The sequence below is a fragment of the Plecotus auritus genome, assembly GCF_963455305.1.
Source record: "Plecotus auritus genome assembly, chromosome: 1".
In the NCBI taxonomy this organism is placed as follows: Eukaryota; Metazoa; Chordata; class Mammalia; order Chiroptera; family Vespertilionidae; genus Plecotus; species Plecotus auritus.
The window spans coordinates 170,213,951-170,232,828 of record NC_137770.1 but is presented as its reverse complement, the minus strand read 5'-3'; the positions used below and the strand labels follow the sequence as shown (position 1 = coordinate 170,232,828).

The 18,878-nt window shown below is 43.4% G+C and overlaps 1 protein-coding gene across 4 annotated transcripts in view; it reads right to left on the bottom strand.

Annotated features, from left to right (window-relative positions):
• The window catches only part of LEF1 (lymphoid enhancer binding factor 1), a 120,152-nt gene that overhangs the window by 9,515 nt on the left and 91,759 nt on the right, over positions 1 to 18,878 (bottom strand). The window contains exons 5-11 of one of the 4 annotated variants that reach the window (XM_080679247.1): positions 17,796 to 17,886; positions 16,060 to 16,143; positions 13,817 to 13,939; positions 12,678 to 12,840; positions 7,722 to 7,829; positions 5,362 to 5,410; positions 4,648 to 4,688 (exon numbers count right to left, since the gene is read on the bottom strand). In XM_080679247.1, the coding sequence (XP_080535373.1) occupies positions 4,654 to 4,688; positions 5,362 to 5,410; positions 7,722 to 7,829; positions 12,678 to 12,840; positions 13,817 to 13,939; positions 16,060 to 16,143; positions 17,796 to 17,886 (653 nt within the window). In that variant the 3' untranslated portion in view covers positions 4,648 to 4,653. The remainder of the gene's footprint in view (positions 1 to 4,647; positions 4,689 to 5,361; positions 5,411 to 7,721; positions 7,830 to 12,677; positions 12,841 to 13,816; positions 13,940 to 16,059; positions 16,144 to 17,795; positions 17,887 to 18,878) is intronic. The other 3 variants (XM_080679249.1, XM_080679246.1, XM_080679248.1) reach the window with 3 other exon arrangements.

Here is an 18,878-nt window from a genome sequence, read left to right as displayed (position 1 = left end):
CTAATACTCCATTACGTCCCTTCAGAACTGAAAACCAGCCGTGGGAGCTTTCACATCGCACCACCCGCATGATTGATTCTAATTACGTGTTTTATCTGTCTTCCGCTTTTATCTAAGGTGAAGCCAGCAGTAGCATGACTCAGTCTGTCAAATGGAGCCGCTTGATCACGTCAGCGGAGAATCAAATCCATAGAGGCAGAGCATCCAGGCCCTGACCTGGGGAGAAGGGGGCAGGCAGGGCGACCTATGCAGGAACAGAACACAACCACTGTGGGTACAAGTCATCCGAGATCACACAGGTGTGTAATAGTTACAAACCGCACAGGCACAGATGAAGACTGCAGACTAGTGAATATTAAAGAGACCCGAGTCTCTCTGCTATCACTGGGCGGCAGTGCAGACCACAGGGAGCAAAGCAGACTAGGAAGCTGGTCGGAGCACTTTCAGTCCTGCCACGCGAGGAACCAGAGGCACACTGATTGGAAATGACCTGCCCCAGGCCCCACAGCTTACTCAGGGGTAACGTGAGGGGCCGGGGCCTCACTCCTAGTCCAAGCTCCTTCTACAACACAAGGCTCTCTTTCCTTTGACTTTCCTTGCTTTGCCACTGCTGTTTCAGAACCATACACACAACACCCTCCATTTCTCAGGGGTAACAACTGGTTGTCCCCAAGTGTTACATCCTCAGAAAGGCCCTTTCTGACCAGCCAGCCTAAAGCAGACGCCAAGCCCAAGCCCCGTTTCATTTTGATTACAGCACATATACTTTCCCACTCATTCTTCATCAACCACCGCCACACCGCGGTACAAGCACCATGAGAGCAGGGAGCTCCTGCGCCTCCTCCACCACTCTAATCCAGGTCTCACACAGCCTGGCTTCCACTGGGTGCTCAATACATGCTGAATGATGCCGAGACAAGTCAACTACTATACATATCAAAGTTTCTGAATTCCTAACACAGAGAAGGTGGGGGGAAGAGTAGAGATATCATCATTCGTAATTTACTGAAATCTTTATGAATGCAAGTCAGCTCCTCTCTGCTCAGTAATTCATATATATATATAATTGATTTCAGAGAGGAAGAGAGAAGGAGAGAGAGCGAGAGTGAGAGAGAGAGAGAGAAACATCAATGATGAGAGAGAATCATTGATCGTCTGCCTCCTGCACTCCCCCTACTCGGGATTGAGCCAACAACCCAGGCATGTGCCCTGGACTGGAATCAAACCCGGGAATCTTCAGTTCACTGGCCGATGCTCTATCCACTGAGCCAAACCAGCTAGGGCTGCTCAGTAATTCTTATCAAGGGACCACCAGTGCAGCTCTCTGAAGCAGGACAGTGAGGGGACAGTGACTTCAAAGGCTGAAGGACGATCCAGCAGCCAGGGGAGCCCCACCGTCTGGAGCCCCACAGGCAGCTGGTGGGAATTATTGCTGGAGGAGGGTGGTGGCCACTTTATTTTGTTTTCTTCTGGGACAGATTAGAGAGGACACCTTAACTTTAGACAGAAGTAAACGACAAGGAAGCACAATGATAGTTATGACTTATTTTTTTAAAAAAAGTTGTTTGGGATACACTCGCTCTAGGACAAAAATATATTCTGCTTAATCTTCTAATGGAAAATACTAGGTGATGTTAATCAATAGGACACAAAACCAAATTATACACTCTGAAATATAGTAGTACATTTTCATGGTTTTTAATAGAAACAGCATTAGAGGTTTTGATGCAAATAGAAGGTGGAGCGAGTCTGTGAACATCAGTCCTCAGCGCACTGCACTTGGAGGATCTTCCCTTTGGGGGAAGAGCGCAGAAGGAGAGACTGCTGTCCAGACCTGCATCAGCACTTAAAAGGACAACATTCTTTCCAAAAAAAAAAAAGAGTGCAAAAAATCCCACACAAGCTTGTGTGTGATGGTTACTGGAATTACTTCTATTATGATGTCATGAGCTTCTGGAGGCAGGTGATTAAGTCATCTTTCTGCTCCTTGCTCCTAATCACCAAGCAGGGAGGCCTCAGAATAGGTCCTAGGACAGCCGTGGGCAAACTACGGCCCGCGGGCCGGATCCGGCTGTTCTATCCGGTTCTCTTGCTCTCCCCTCCACTCCTTTACTTTGAATTTATATTAGTTCACACAAACACTCCATCCATGCTTTTGTTCCAGCCCTCCGGTCCAGTTTAAGAACCCATTGTGGCCCTCGAGTCAAAAAGTTTGCCCACCCCTGTCCTAGGATCATAGCTGTTAGGCTGAATTAAAGATGAGCATCTGTGACATTTTTTGGATTCTTTGTTTGGACACCTAGATGAAGGAATGACCCTCTTTTCACTCAGAGCAAAGCCTGCCTCTCTGGATTAGTTTAGAAGAGTTGTGTTTTAAATGATTTTGAGGGAGAGAGATTGAGAGAGATTTGTTGTTCTATTCATTTATGCATTCATTGGTTGATTCTCGTATGTGCCCTGACTGGGGATTGAACCCACAACCTTGCTATATGGGGACAATGCTCTAACCAACTGAGCTACCTGGCCAGGGCTAGAAGAGTTTTGATATCACAGAACTACAGTGATGGGATTCTGGAGAACCTGGGAATCTGAGTAAGATCAGGGAGTTGCACAGAGGAGAGAGCACCTGAGTCGGGTCTCAGTGAGGGTAGAGGAGGAAGGCAGGCATATGTGGCACAGAAACAACCGCAGGTGGTGTTATCATCCCCATTTCAGAGATGAGGAGAACGGAGATGAAAAAGCTGAAGTAGAGCCCTGGCCAGGTGGCTCAGTTGGTTGGAGCATCATGCCATGCACCAAAAGATTGCCGGTTCAATTCCTGGTCAGGGCACATACATAGGTTTCAGGTTCAATCCCCAGTCAGGGCACGTTCGGGAGGCAGCCAACCAGTATTTCTCTCTCACATTGATGTGTGTGTCTCTCTCTCTCCCTTCCTCTCTCTCTAAAATCAATAAAAACATATCCTTTGGTGAGGATTAAAAAAAAAAGAAAAAAGCTGAAATAGATTGCCCAGGCAAACGGTGGATTTAAAATTCAGATCTATTTGGTACCCAAACCTCTGCTGGCTCCTTTGGGAAACTCCACTGACATTTCAGCACCAAAATGTAGTTCTAAAGCAGGCGTCCTCAAACTATGGCCCGCGGGCCACATGCGGCCCGCCGAGGACATTTATCCAGCCCGCTGGGTGCCGCTGCCTGTCCTGCTTAGCAGCCGACTCATCCCGGGCCCACAGTGTGCATAGGAATTTGTTCATAGTTTTTTTTTTTAAACTATAGTCCGGCCCTCCAAGGGTCTGAGGGACAGTGAACTGGCCCCCTGTTTAAAAAGTTTGAGGACCCCTGTTAAAGACCAAGTAGGAATCACCTGGTTCTAGTCAAGAGCCAAATGGTCTGCAGGCCAGCGCTCCACTCAGGACCCCAGCCCTCCAAGCACAAGGCAGTGCGTGCAGCAGCCTCCACCCACAGGGAACTGCTAGGAATTCTGCCTGGACTGACCACAGGACTCATAAGGACAGGCAGGAGGGCAGGAGGGGCGGAGAGCGAGAGACTGAAGGCTGAACTCTGCGGAGAGGGGAGAGGTGGGGCAGCACTAAGTGGATTGCTCTTGATCCTATGGGCGGTGAAAAGCACTGACTGTTTTAGCCAGGAAGTGACATAATCAGTCTGTGTTTGAGCCAGTTCCTCTGGGAACTGGCAGGAATATGACCCAAAGGCTACTGCAATCATCCGATGGAAAGTTTGTGCTCCTGAGCTGGGCTGTGGCAGTGGTGAGTGAGAGAGGAAAGCCAGACAGACCCAAGAGACAGAACAGACAGCACCTGGACGTGGCTTCTAGACAGACAGCAGAATCCAAGGTGGCTCCTTCGGGAAGAATTGTCACTGGGAGAAAATGCAGACGCACTACGTTTTGAAGACTCAAAACTTAGCCAAGACCAAATCAATGTACAAGGCAGGTTCCCTGGGCTGGTGGTTATGTGGTCAAAAATAATATTAGAGCAAAAAGAAGTGAAATAAATGTTACTTGCAAATAGCAGAGGGAGATCTAGCAATGGTTACCAATAAAGAAAAATCTTGGTAGCAGGATACAATTAATCAAGTAAGTGGTCCCCATGCCAGGTTTAATAAATAAATAAATAAATAAATAAATAAATAAATAAATAAATAAATAAAGCACATCTTTCTCACTAGAAACAAGTGAATTACTTTTAAGTATGTGTGTGTCAGCTCTATTGAAAGGAAGTCCCCAGAGAGCAGATGGTGCCGAGCTGAGACAGAACGGCCTGGGTTCCTCACCCAGCCCCAGGCGCGGAGGAAGACCGCATTTTGCCTGCTGGTTTGTGTTGTTGTTTGTTTGTTTTTTAAGGAGGCAGATTTGCCACTCAGAGTAAGGAATGGCTGAGAAGAGAGTAAGGGAAAAGGGAATGGAGAAAGATTAAAGGGGCAAAGCAGGAAGAAGGGAGACATGAACGCACACTATATTGCAAATACATAGCCGGTATAAAAACCATCAGATTTTTTTTAAAGCGCTAATTTGATTTTGGTGGAGTTTCCTCTTTAAGGGAGCAATGCTGAGTGAGCAAGGAGGTTCGCAAGCAAGTGCCTCTGTGTATAACGAACGTCAGCAGTAGGACCAGAGAGTCGTTCTTACCATGTTTCAGATGTAGGCAGCTGTCATTCTTGGACCTGTACCTGCAGAAAATTGTGTCTTTAACAAATTTTTATTGAAGAGGTTTTTGAACATTCCAAATATGTAGCAGCTACAACATCATGTGGACCTGTTTGCTTTACTTTTTATGGTTCTTATACCAGCCGTTTTTATTTGTGCAGTACAAGTGACCTTACTTTTAATGAAAGAAAAAGGGGAAATAAATAGGACCTCACTGATTGATGCCTTGAATTAATGTGTAGGAAAGATAAACCCTAACACCATGTTTTATATTTTTAAATAACCTAAACCACAAAAAAAGATTCTCAAGGGGATATAAGGTAGCATATTATAGAATCATCATAAAAAATTTTACTGTAAAGAGTTCTGCAAATAGAAGAATAGAAGTATTAATAAAGCAAAGAGAACATAGACAACAGAAGCAAAAACAAAGCAAAACAAACAACCACAGTTAACCAGGATTCCAGGTGACAGGGTTGGGGAAAGGAGTTTTTAGATGTACCTGCACACAAAGTCACATTGAAAAGAAAGGTCTCTTAAAACATTTTTAAAGAATTTCAGGAGGAAAAGCAAAGTGGAAGTATCACAAGATACAGTTGCCAAATAAAGCAGTGTGTGTGTGTAGAAAGATGCAAACTACTTTAAAGGTGTTTGTCAGAAGCGTGAGGATTTACTGAAAAGTCACAGGGTGCCTACCTGATGTGGATTCCTGTAGTTTCTCTCTCTTCCTCTTCTTTTTCTTACCCTGGAAGAAGACAGGCACAGTGTCATGTTACAGACTGTACTGAGAACACATGGGTGAACGGGATACAACAATACAGATGGGCAGTCAACAAAGAGATACAGATGCCTCATATTCATTCATTCTCATTTTCTCTATCCCCCGCCCCCTGCCCTCTCTCAAATCAATAAACATATCCTTGGGTGAAGAGAAAATACGTATAAAATCACATTAACAATAAAAAATAAAACTATAAGACCATCTTGAATATATTGTGTGAATACATGAAAGCATGTGTTTATACACATCAAGGTAGTTTTTCTTCATGTCACAGGGCCCGACTACTGAGGTCATAAGACTTTGGAAAGTTGACTGAACTATCCTCACAAACACTGAGGCCACCGGCGGGAACTGGCGTGTGAGTAATAGAGTGGCCTCTAAGGTTACTGAGTGCTCTGGGAGGGGAGCAGACAGCGGGAGAGCATGCTTCTCACCGGCACCCCCATCACCCTTTCAAATGGTTTTCACAAGGTGCTGCGAGGTTGTTTCATGTCGGGAACTGACTTCCTCACTTTCTCCTCCTCCCTCCCATTTGTCCTTTAACACTCATCTCAAGTGTCATATCTTCTAGGAACTGCTTCTCACCCCCCCCACCCCTCCCTCAGCCGGAGCTCACCGCCATACCTAAGTCACCACAGGTGCTGTGCTGGGCTGTGTCCCCCAGTCCCTCCCCGCACAGCTCCTCTCACCAGAGCACCGCCCGAGTCAGCACTTCTCTGCCACCCAGCACACACCTAGAACATGTAACTGCAGCCTTTGTGAAATAACCTAGACCAACGGTCGCCAACCTTTCAGACCTCATGGACCACCAGTGGTCCGCAGACCACCAGTTGGCAACCACTGACCTAGATTACATTTCAAGGACAAGCAGGTGTTTCAAGAGAACCTACAGTTATAGCAAACAAAAAGAGCTACATCATTTGGATGCCGTAATGTCAACCTATGCAAAAAACAAAATTCATGGATAGTAAGCATAAAATATTTTTCATAAAATTATATCTAATACTGAGGTTATTAAGCACTAAATTTAAAAGCTTAATAAATATTTGGCTGATCTCACCTAAGAAAATATGTGCACTGTTGTTGATTTATGAAAACCTCAGTTATAAAAGCTATACAAACAAATTGAAGTTATAAAATCTAAAATGCCATAGAATAGGGCATTTTAATAGTAAATCATTGAGCTATATTTAATATGATCTCAGTGAGGATCAGACTAGCATTCTGACACTAAAAGCTAAGCTACAATAAGGATAGTCCTGTTTAGACTATTCTTATACTGTTATTTTAAGAATACCTTTAGCTAAAGTGCTATCACTTGATTGACTTCTGTTTGCCTTAGTAATTAATAGGCTTATTTTGATTTATGATAAAAATTGTATGTAACAAAGCTGGGTTTCCCCGTTCATTCAGGACAATCCTAAAATCAAGTTTTGCAAAACAATTTTCTTTAAAAACTGTGCTGAGGAAAATCTTTCAAGGTAAATTCACATGACACTGGCTGCCTTTAAAACTTTCTTCCCATCTCTCCATATGGACAGAAGAGAGAGCAAGAGGGAGAGAATGTTTCTTTTATCTCTTCTAAAAAGTAAAAACTCACTTCTCTACTTAAGGGTCAGAACCAGAAACTTCAAAGACATTCAAGATGCAATGCTCATTCAATTTATACAGATTCATAGCACAGCACAGACCTCCCCTGGGCCAGAGAGGGAAGGCCAGCTGCCCCCTCCCAGGCAAACCGCATCCCGGAGAGAGGCAGCGCCAGGTGAGGTGAGAAGAGGACACTTCTGAAACCCTTTGGGCGGGAAGCTGATTCCCACTGAAAGGGCATGGCAAAGGCTCTGCCCAGAAGATGCTAATTATAATTACTGCCCGGGGAACAGAAGCCCAGGGCAGGGGAGAAAACTCTTCAACTCAAGCAGTCTTAGGGAGGTGCTGGGAGACTAGGCCTGATGAGTTTATGGGCTTAAAAAATCGTTTTTGCCAACATTTCAATGATAAGGTCTTTTAATTATTTTTGTATGAAAGAAAACATAGGGTGTTTTCTTATTTATTTAAAAAGTTTCACTTAAAAAATTTATTAGCACTTATAGCCAAAAAAAATTGTGACAGCTCAAAGCTTTCAAAATGTGATGATATATTATGAAGTCTCTTAATTTCCAAAATAGGACATAGCACCAGCATTAGACACACAGTGAAACACACTTCCTCCATGAAAGCCATGGGAAGAAAGGATGAGGGACAGCAGAGAGCCGTGGGCGCGTGGCGGCCTTACATAATTGTCTCTTGCAGACCAGCCTGGATAGAGTTGCATATGAAGCTGCCTTTCCTTCCGCGCTAGTTCATAATACTTAGCCTGCTCTTCGCGGGAGAGGGCGTGCCACTGAAACAGAGGGGAGGGGGAGGTAGAGACAAACAGAAGTGAGCAAAATAGACACAGTAGTATCCAGTTCATGTTTTTAACACCAAAGAACGAAAACATTAAGCACTTAAACATCGATTTATTTGTAAATGGCAGAAGACTGAGAGCTGCAGACATCCCGCTGGAGTCTGGTGGCGGGAGACAAACTCCAACCTTGGTCTCTCTGTTCCATTCTCTGGTATCACAGGAAACACATCAAAGCCAACCCAAGTACCCAAAGTAACAGGATCTGTCACCCACCCTCTCTTTTCCAATACAAATTAAAAACTGTCACTGCTGAACCTCAACGCCCAATTTAGCCCTTTTCATAGTTTGTAGCATATTCTGATATCTGAGCCTAAGTACCACTTATTTATGCAAAATGTGATAACTTCCAGATGTCTTTCCCACAGATACATCCTCACTTCGCATGGACACTCTCCCACTGTCATATGAAGAGCCTGAAACCTTCATCATATGATCCTGTCTGTAAAGCAAGACATCAAAAGTCAGTCTGTCCCAGCCTCTTCACCCTCTCCTCACACTTACATGAACGCTAATAGTCTCCAGGGAGAACACTGATCACATTGTACACGCACACTTCATGGTGCTGGGTTTTCGCTTCCTTCTGATGGAAGGCAAGGAGCATTATTGAAGTTTACGTTGCCATCTAGAGAATTTAAGGCAACAGTACCTACTTTGGAGAATACAGTGGCTGATACCCTGCAAACTTCCCATTTGCCTTTCACATCACTGATATATATGTATATGGCAAAATAGCTTATGTAGGGCAAGGCATCCGTTTGGGATTTTAAGTAGCTTATATTTGCACACTGCTCTGCATATATTTGCCCACAACTTGCCCCAGGCCCCCAGTAGGCAGTTTCAAATATATTCCCTACTTCCTCAGTGCCCGGATCTGTCAGCAGAACCTTCGAGGAGACTGGCTGAGCATTGGGGGACCCCCACTGGCCTGAGGTGATGGCACAGAGGCGGCAGCTGCAGGAGCAGACCTAAGTCCACGTGCACACCCGCGCACGGCCACTCTGGATCAGCCCAGCCTCCACTCCTGCTCTCCCAGCTCGGGGTAGGGAACTTCCCAGTTCACTCCTTCCATGCAAGGCTAGGCCAGTCTTTCTCATTCATGTCCACCCTGAATACTGATTTTAATTCTCCTGTTCTTTATTAATGACAAAACAAGGAAAAAGAAAAGACAGGTGTGGCTGGATTGGGGAGAACGAGCGAGAAAGGTGGATGAGAAAGTCCTCAGGAGGAAGTGATGTCTCAGTCCTCCCTCAGCATGGGGACGCCCCCTGAAGGCAGGCTAGGAAGCTTCCCTGGGGAAAACAGAAACAGCCGCTGCTCTTGTCTGTCAAGAGAAGCCCATCTCAGGAGGATCACTGATGCCCCTTCTGCCATATCCCACCCACCACTCCAGCCTCCAGCAGGTCAACTAAGTCCATGTCCTTTGAAAGCCCCTTAAAAGCCAGGGCCGCTGTGTTGGACAGGATAGATGATTTATTTTTTAATTGCTGTAGAAGTGTAGAGTGTAAAGTTAAGAAGCAGGAAACACAGCAGGACTTGGCCTGAACCTAAATCAGGTAATATGCTTTTCTTAAAAAAGAACTGGCGGAGGGGACAGAAGGAAACAAACAAACACCTGAAAGCTACCTGAGGCCCAGGTCATTGTACTAGCAGAGTAAACCCGCTGAGTCAAGTGGCGCCTAGGAAGAGGCCTGTCTGGGTCAGCCCTGGCAGCTTAACCCAGGCAAGAAAAGTCACGTGGCTTCTGCCAAGGGGCAGTGTTCCCAAGCCTGGTGAGAGCCCTCCACAGGGAGAAGCAAACAAACTGAGCACAGGAGAAGAGGGCAGCCTCGATTGTTTTTTTCTGTGCTGTGATTGTTTGTTTTTGAGAAAAGACTAATCATTAATATTTACACTTCTGGCACGAAGTAAATGTGACTCGCAGGAGGCAAAGTGTTACCAAAGAAGAACACAAAAGGAGGTAAGAGGGACTAAAGTTACGAAAGAAGTCTTACCTTGTAAATTTGTTTATTCATTTGACAAATAATATCTCTCTAATGCTACCATAATATATCAAAATAATTTTATATAACGTATGGCAGCTTCATAACTTGCTGAGAAAACCTGAAATAAGTTTTATAAAACTATTTCCCCAAGTTTGGGAAGTTGGGTCTTCTACCCAAGCAACCAGGTATTTTTCAGTTCAAGCTGAAAACTTAGGGTTGACAAAAACCCAAGCTAACAAAACGGAGCAAACTGCAAGGAGAAAAAGCAGGTCACAAATTAAACCATTTACTTGTGTTTTTCAGTTCCTTTTAGTTTCCTGATATTTCTAATGCTCAAAATCTACTCACAGTGAAAGATCATTCACCAGAGAAAAGCAGTAGGTCAAATAATGGTATTAAAGTTTTGCACTGAAACAAAAATAAAGTCTAATACAAACTAGAAAGATGATCTTTCTTTACAGGAATTTCTGAAACACACCTGGTGAAAAATGCTTTTCTATTGCTTTTGCTGAAAAACTGAGTTAATTTAAAAAAAAATTAAATTTCATTGTCAAGATTTCACCAAGTTGTTGAGAAAATACCCACTTAACTTAAAGAAATTTATACAGTTCCAAGATTTTAAAATCCTGACAATACATTTGCAATAAATGGACTTCCTTTAATAGCCTGGAAGGTCTTTAAAAAAAAGCTTATATTAAAGTTAGATTTGTGTTATTATTTATAATAATAATAAGAAAACTGATTAATTCCTACGCATGAACATTTCTACTTTAGAGAGACAATAAAGATGCATAAAAACCCAAAGATAAAACGCTCAGGGATGAATTTAAGCTCCCTTTTAAGAATTATAATCATCCCAGTGTAAAACGTCATGACGGTAAAGCCAGGGACTTCAAGAAGGAGCAGGGACTACTCTGGCAGAGGGGAGCCATGAAAGGAGAGAAAACCTGATCTTAATCAGAGATCTCAGAAACTATAAATAGAAACAGGTGTCCAAATCAAACACAGAGAGAGACCCCAAATGAGAACCATCCCTTAGGACACATGCTCTGATCCGGGGATGGTTAAGGGAGCTGAGAAAGTAGCAATTGTGGGAAACGTGCATGAAAAATAGGAAGCATGCCGCCATATCATAGCCTTCCCTAGTCTCCTGAGCAGGAAAAGAATCCCTGCTGGAAGGACAGGGGACCTTTAACTCAAAAAAGGAAAACAAAACAAAACAAAAACACACAACGAAACAGAGTTTTACAGAAGCTGAAAGAACAATTCTTCTTTTCCTCTGATTTCTTCTTTTAAAGGGTCAGGGGAAATGGTCATCAGTCTTTAAGCTTTTAAGGTGGAGTTCTTCAAAGATGATGGAAATCACTCATCGGCTTGGGAAATCATTGTAATTACTGTTATTAAGTGTTTAAGGATCCACAGGACATAGAGTATTGTACACAGGGCACCAAAAAGCTATAATCTGTCACTGCACCCTGACCCTGAAACCCTGGTGTCTTGCAGATTGGAAATAGCTGCATTTTTTTTTGCCATCCAACAGGAATCAATAATGCAAGAAAGCCTGCTCCCCTCTGCCTAAAATCTCCTGAATGCTTTCTATTATGAATGCTAAAATGTATTAGGTTTGTAGCAAACATGGTAAAAATGATCATCAATAACAGATAAAACGTGGTCCTCTAAGTTTCACAAAGGTTGCTAGATCCCCATCATTGAATGTTCATTTGCAAATCACGAATTTCTTGAGAGGTTTCAAAAACAAATATACACCTGCATAGTTAAGAAGCCACCACACATCTATGAAGAGCATCAACAACTATGATGAAGCATCTTCTAAAATTATAATGCAATTACAGAGAAAATGTGATTTGAATTTAAAAATTCCATTTTTTCCCACCACTCTTCAGATACCTATCTAAAAGCATTTCAATCCAGAGAAAAACCCCTGGAAAAACTGACTAGCCTTTTGGCTGGTTGTTGGATATAAAAATCTCAGTATCTGTCCTAGTTGCAGGCTAGTGCCTGCTACACAATATGTTCTCAGAAAAATATCTTAGCATCGGTGACAGAATGATGAAAAGGGGGAGCAATCCAGAAACCTGGCTCGTGTACATTTTGAGAATCAGAAAGTGATTTTTCTAGAATAAAGATTTCTCTGGCCCATGTAAGTTCTTCCACTCAAAGCTTCTGAGTAGCACAGATCTGCTTCTACCTTGGAAAAAGTGGCCAGTATCTGTGGGTTGTCCAGGCCTTTCCGTTGCTCCCCAAGTGGGCTCAATGCTCTCCTGTTTCAGACTACCTCTAACGCATCCCTCAGGTCTCAGCTTAAATACTATTTTCTCAGAGGGGCCCTTCTCCTAGCCCCATTATTCTTTCTCATAGAAGTTTATTCTTTATAGTCACAGTATTTGTCACAATTTTAATTATACATTTATCAGGTAATTAACTGCCTAATATTTGTATCCTGTCACAAAACTTTAAACTCCATGAAGACAAGAACCATATCTATTTTATTCAGCAATTATCTCATTGCCTAACTATAGTGCCACACACACGAAAGACAACAAGTACTTGTTTTAAGAGTGATAACAGGAACAACTGCGTAGATGGTTGACAATGCATTATAGCATTTAATCCTCGGAAAAGCTATCGCCATAGCTTGTTCTCTTGATTACTTCCCAGAGAGGCTGGTGATGACCCCTATGCATCTGATGACCACCTCATATGCAAGTGCATGTGGGCAGGTCCTAATGAAGCAGCCCCACGTGTCCCACAAACACGGATTTACCATCCCACTACTTACCCTTCTGCCTAGAATCTGGTTGATAGCTGCACTTTCTTTCAGAGTACACTCGGCCACCACATTTGCTCTCATTTCTTTCATGTATAACATAAAAGCATTCAGAGGCTTCTTAATGTGAGGTCTCTTGGGCTCCTGCTCCTTTCTCTGTTCGTGCTGAGGCTTCCTGAAAGGGGGACGTGGTGTTGAGGGAGGGTGGTGGGCAGAAGAAGGAAGAGATGGGTGAACAGTAGCAGAGCATCTGATTACACAGCAAACTCAGGCTGGGACAACCCCAAGGCTCTCTACAAGCCTGGAACACCATCAACTCGGAAGAGCAACCCTTTGTGAGTGAGTACCCTTAGGTTTGAGAAAGTTCTCTGGGAGCAATAGAAGTGTTAACACCAAATGGAAATGGGTGTGTAGGCTGCTCCAGTTAGGGCCCTGAGGCCGAGCTCCTTGGTCACCTCAGGAAAAGCTGAACCTATAGTGTAAGTGTTCATTCCTCTTTCAGAAGTCAGGTTCTTAACTTTGGGGGTGTGGGGGTGGGGAAGAGCCACTTTGAGATGCTAATGAAACTTCAGCCTCTCTCCCCCAAACAAATGCTTGTTGGTTTTGCCCACATTTGCAGGGCATTTATGGACTATCTCATGCTTCCTAACCACCCCATCCTCCCAGTCTGCAAATCCCCTGCATTAAGAAACTCAATTCCTAATCTCTTCAAGGAATTTGCTATAACAGCCTGATACAATCCTGGGTATGGTTGGCCCCTTTCCCTGGACTTCTATGCTTTTAAAGCCTGCATCCTGGGCGGGCACTAGACTCCCAGTCCTTTTCAGGTACCATCGGGGGCTGGCTCCCCAACAATCAGAACCAATTGAAATCGGGCAGAAAGGGGCTGCATAGCTCAAGCTTATCCAGTGCCCGTGCTCGGAAGACTACTCCATTTTGGCAAGGTTCCCTTGATCTACTGAGGTCTGTGCTCCTTTCCAATCCCAGAATCACAGTTAGTTGGCAGTGAGAATCAAGCCCGCTAAAAGTTCACAGGAAGCTGAGCTCACTGATTTCCATCATAAAGAGAGGAGCAGGTTCAACAGGGAGGAAGAAACGGTTTACATGGCAGCACCTTCAGGCACTCCCAGGGAGCCCACAGGCCCACTTACACGTGCATCAGGTCCCCGTCAGTGTGGGGGTGCTCCTGCTTGACCTGAGGCGTTACAATAGCTGGATGAGGGATGCCAGTTGTGTGGGGACCCGGAGGACCAGGAATCATGTGATGGGAAAACCTAAAGGAAGGAAAGAGAAGAAACAATACTCACTAGTGGCCACTGCAGCCAAAGCTAGATGGCATTTGCAACAATCCACTCACTGCTACTGACAGTTATACACAGGAGAATTAACTATACATTAGAATAGGCCAGTGGTCAGCAAACTGCGGCTCGCGAGCCACATGTGGCTCGTGAGCCACGGTTTGCCACTCTGTTGACTAATGAGTTTGCCGACCACTGGAATAGGCTGAGAATTCCTTTCCTTTCTGTGTTCAGGTGGAAAATATTTATAATTATTCCCTGTATAGCAACTTTTTCCCCCCAAAAAACTAATAGTAGAATCTGGCATTTTTCCTGGGACGGCTCTAGGCCATAGGATTAAAAGAAATTGAGTCATTTCACATGCAAAGCAGTTCTCAAATAATTTCATTAAGAACAATGATGTTGGAAATAAAACAAGTAAGATTTAGCTTTTCAAAGATTTTTAAATAAAAGCTAAAGAAATCACATTTAAAAAACTCTGCCAATGTTCCCAATCAAACCATCACAGTAAGTAAGAGTCTTCCCGCATTGTAGGCTTCTTTACTAATACTAGGAGAGAACAACTGAGAAAATAAGGGACAGGAAGATATTTTTCAGGCCCCAATTTAATAAGGTTGCCCTTATCATCCAGAGTAATTTTCTACACAGAAAGAATGCTTAAGAGATCTCGCCTTATAGAAAACTGGTAACATAATGGAGGGAAGCGTTTAATCAAAGGGAAGAATACATAGAGTTCTACATCAAGGCAAAAACTACACACGCTAAACAAAGGCTTTTCCCAGAGTATGCTTGCAGAGCGTAAAAACATCTTAAAATATCCACCACCATCCAACACAAAGGAGGGAAACTGCCATGCAAGACAAATAAAATAAATAAAGGCTACTTTCAACAAGCATGTTGGATAAATTTGCGTGTGCTTTAGAAATCTTTGCTTTTTAAACTGTTTTAAAGTAAACAATTCAGCAAGAACAACATTCCAGGTCTTTCATCACAGCCGGTACAATGTACTCCTTCATCTGGGAAGGAAAGAAGGAACTCTGCTTGGATATGTAATATTTCAGAAACTAATTTTTTAAAAATTAAGGCAGCATGGTAAAAACACAAATAGTTGACCAAATAATAATGCTTTGCTAAATGCACCATTTGCAAGAACATGATGCCTGGGAAAAACTCCTGTCATCAGATAGTTCTTACAGTGTTAAAAAAGTGTAAAAATATATTTGGGGGAAGGATATTAATTTTATCCCCTTCCAACGAGTTGAATTTACAATTTGTTTGTAAAAATAATGTTTTTGTCAAAAAGCTGAAATTCACCACACAAACTGCGAATTTCATACCTACATAAAAAGTAAAGATCCACAACCAGTGACAGGCCCAAAAGCTTGACTTCCAGCACAACAATGCTCCTGGGGAAAGCGACATGGAACACAGATGCCACACCACACGTGTGTGTACATCAAGCACAGGCACAGAAGCCATCCTGTCCAGAAGCAAGCGTCCCACAGAGCAAGGGGCGCAGACGCCCAGAGCTGCGCTGGCACTGCATCCCCACAGGGCCTGATTCACACACTAGGACACGCCTCCCACAAGGCTGAGAGCTCTTCTGACAGCCTTGGTCCAGGAAGGCTCTGGACTATCTGGGCATTTGCAAACACTGTCACATTAAATGGTACAACTTTCCTCAGAGAAAGTCAAGGATAGAACTCTAACCAAACCAGTCTTTATCACCCGCCCCCCCCCACTTTCCATACCCCCAGCGTATTTTGAGTAAAACAAACTCTTAAGTTGTCCACTTTTGGGACATTTCACATCCTGCTGCCGGGTGCATCGGGGTCTTCTGGAGGCACAGTCTCCTGCATGGCCGAGTGCCTCCTCCTGGCGGGTATGGCTGGTGTTTGCTGTTGGGGCGCAGAGTAAGGCTCCTACCCAGGAATCTCTAGGACACCTAGTGTGGGAGCCAGGCACACTGCACAGACAGACGCAGGGCTGAGCTAGGCACCCTCCTAGCCGACCGACCGAGAGGCAAGCAGAGGCACACAAGATGCAAGCGCAGGAAGAGTAGCTCGTCCTGGGTGCCCGTTTCCACCTCTACCTACCTGGACATGGAAGTGTCGACTGACAGTGAGGATGGGTAGGGTTGCCTGAATCCTCCCGTGATGGGATATACAGGCTGACCTTGCCTGAGGTCATAGAAGAAAGGAACCCATCAATGACAAAACATGAGTAACCAACCAGCAGTCAGAGTTTGATGAGGGGAGAAGAGGGAGGTATTCAAATAGGATTTTTATTACAGACCAGTGCATTTCTTCAGTTACCCAACTGCTTCCCTTCCTTCCCCTCTACCCAATCAAAGTACCATTTGCCTTGAAGAAAAGCTCCCACCTTCAACATGAAAAACAAACTAGTCCATGAATTACCCATCTTTTATCCCTTCCCCTCTCCCAACCCCATTAAATGCTTTGAACAAAGTAGGCATCTGACAAATGTTTAACTATAACAGAACCCTGAGAACGGTGAAATAATCCTTTCAGAGGAGACTAGTGGATTCTCTATCAGAATTCTTGACAATTTTAGGAAAAAGAAGAAAGAAATACAACTTCATATTTATATAAAAATGAATAAGTATTTTAAAGACACGGCACTCCCCCCCCGCCCCCGCAGGAGAGCAATTCACTGGAATTATCTTCCTGCTCTCTGACAAGTCCATCTCTCCCAGTTTTCCCACATCTCCCGTTTTTCACTTACACAGTCCTTATTTTTAGCTGCCACTGACACAAGGCAGCACAGGATTATTGCCTCTAAGTAGCTAAGTTCAGACAGAATGACTGTGTAGGTCTGAACATGTACACATAATCAATTACTAGTAAATGCAAACAGTTATTGACGAGAGGGCTAATACTACAGAGTAACTGGAAATTTCCATGGCAGGATAACCCCTTCTTGCTGAAGAAGAGATAATGTAAGGATGTCAAGGTAGTGAGATGGGCAATGAATGACCTGGGGGCCGTAAGGATAGAGAACCCGCTGAAGAAAGGAGAGAAAACTTTTGCCAAAGTTGGAGCACTGTTTCCATGGAGTGCTGTGGGGAGGGCAGGAATGGAGAGGGATGGAGTGGGAGCAGGGAAAGTTGTGTACTCACAATGAAATGATAAATGTAAGCTACACTATAGGAAAAAAATTCCTTCTTCTTAAGATATATTTTCTTTCCTTTACCTTTACAATTTAGAAAACTTCCAAGGCAGCAGTTAAGGATTTTTTTTTATAAATAACAAAGACCAATTGAATTCTGGAAAATAAAAAGCCCAAACATTCGTTTTTTTTGTTTGTTCGTTTTGTTTTGTTTTTTGCTTTTCTGAACTCAATCTGAAACTTACATTAAAATTCAAAAGTTGTTTTTATATTTTTAAATTTCTCCCTATTTGTCATTTACCTCACTTGCCATTTATAAGCAAAGATAGTACATAGATATTCAATGTATCTGTTTCCTTCAAATATATGTTTTCATAAAAAAACAGAAAAGAAAACCACACTGAGCACTTTGTACAGGCACAGCACATGCCCCAAACCACAAATTGAATCTATAAAACTATAGGCTTCAAAGCAAATGCTACAGTCATTTTCTATACATATAAGCAAATGGGTTCAATTGATTTCAATGCCTGTATGTTTTTTCAATCTTTTAAAATGAAATGAAATAAAGCTAGCACCTTGCTTGTTGTTTTAAAATTTCCTCAACTCAACAGGTATTATCATTCATCAAGCTAACTGCCATGAGTGGGAAGTAGGAGAACATGTTCAAATGCCTGGCTGAAGTTTGCAGGGAGGCTCTTACCAGCCGAGCGGTGGGGTAATCTGTCCAACTCCACCCGGAGACAGCGGGTAAAAGGTAGGGATCTCAGGAGCAGGAGGGTGTCTGGACATGCCTATTAAAAAGAATGGAGAGGTAGAGTGTTCAGATTTGTAGGACATTTGACTCTTATGGCAATGGAAAGGCAATAAAATGCTTTATGCCATTACTTGTTAACAGAAGTCAGTTTGGTATCTCTTCTCAAGATTTCAACATGTGAGACAACAGGTTTTAAAATAGTACATCTTGTCTGGCTGGCTTGGCTCAGTGTTTGAACGTCGACCTATGAACCAGATCATAGATTCCTGGTCAGGGGCACATGCCCAGGTTGTGGGCTCCATCCCCAGTGGGGGGCATACAGGAGGCAGCTTGTGATGATTCTCTATCATCTTTGTCTAGAGGCCCGGTGCATGAAATTCATGCATGGGTAGGGTCCATAGGCCTGGCCAGTGATCAGGGCCTATCGGGGCCTTCCAGCTGCTAGCTGGGGCCTTCCTTCCCTGGCTGCCAGATGATGGCTGGGGCCTTCCTTTGTTCCGCACCACCCCCTGGTAGTCAGTGCACGTCATAGCGAGCAAACTCCTGGTCTCTTGGTCGAACTCCCAAGGGGACACTTTGCATATTAGCCTTTTATATATATAGAAGATGTTTCTATCTCTCTCTATCCCTCTCCTTTCCTCTCTGAAATCAATAAAAATATATTTTAAAAAATAAGATAGCTCATCTTGAGGGATTCCTGAAATAGTAAATATACTGCTAATAAAAGCCATCAAAATAAGACTTTTAAATTGTTTAGTCTGCTCACATTATTTCACTTTGGTTAAGAAAATGGTAGACAATTATTTTTGTGTAGAATGGAAAATGACAGGCCTTCATAAGTAGACGGCCTGCCTGGTGCTCAAGGATTAGGTAAATTGCCAATTTCATATTTTTATTGGCTCCCTTATGGACTCACAGATTTGGGAAATGTGATACCTCAGAGAATCAAAGATTAATTAGGAATCATCTGCAGCCCCATAATGGTCACACTTGATATGATTCACTTGGTCTCTGCCACTTCAGCTCCAA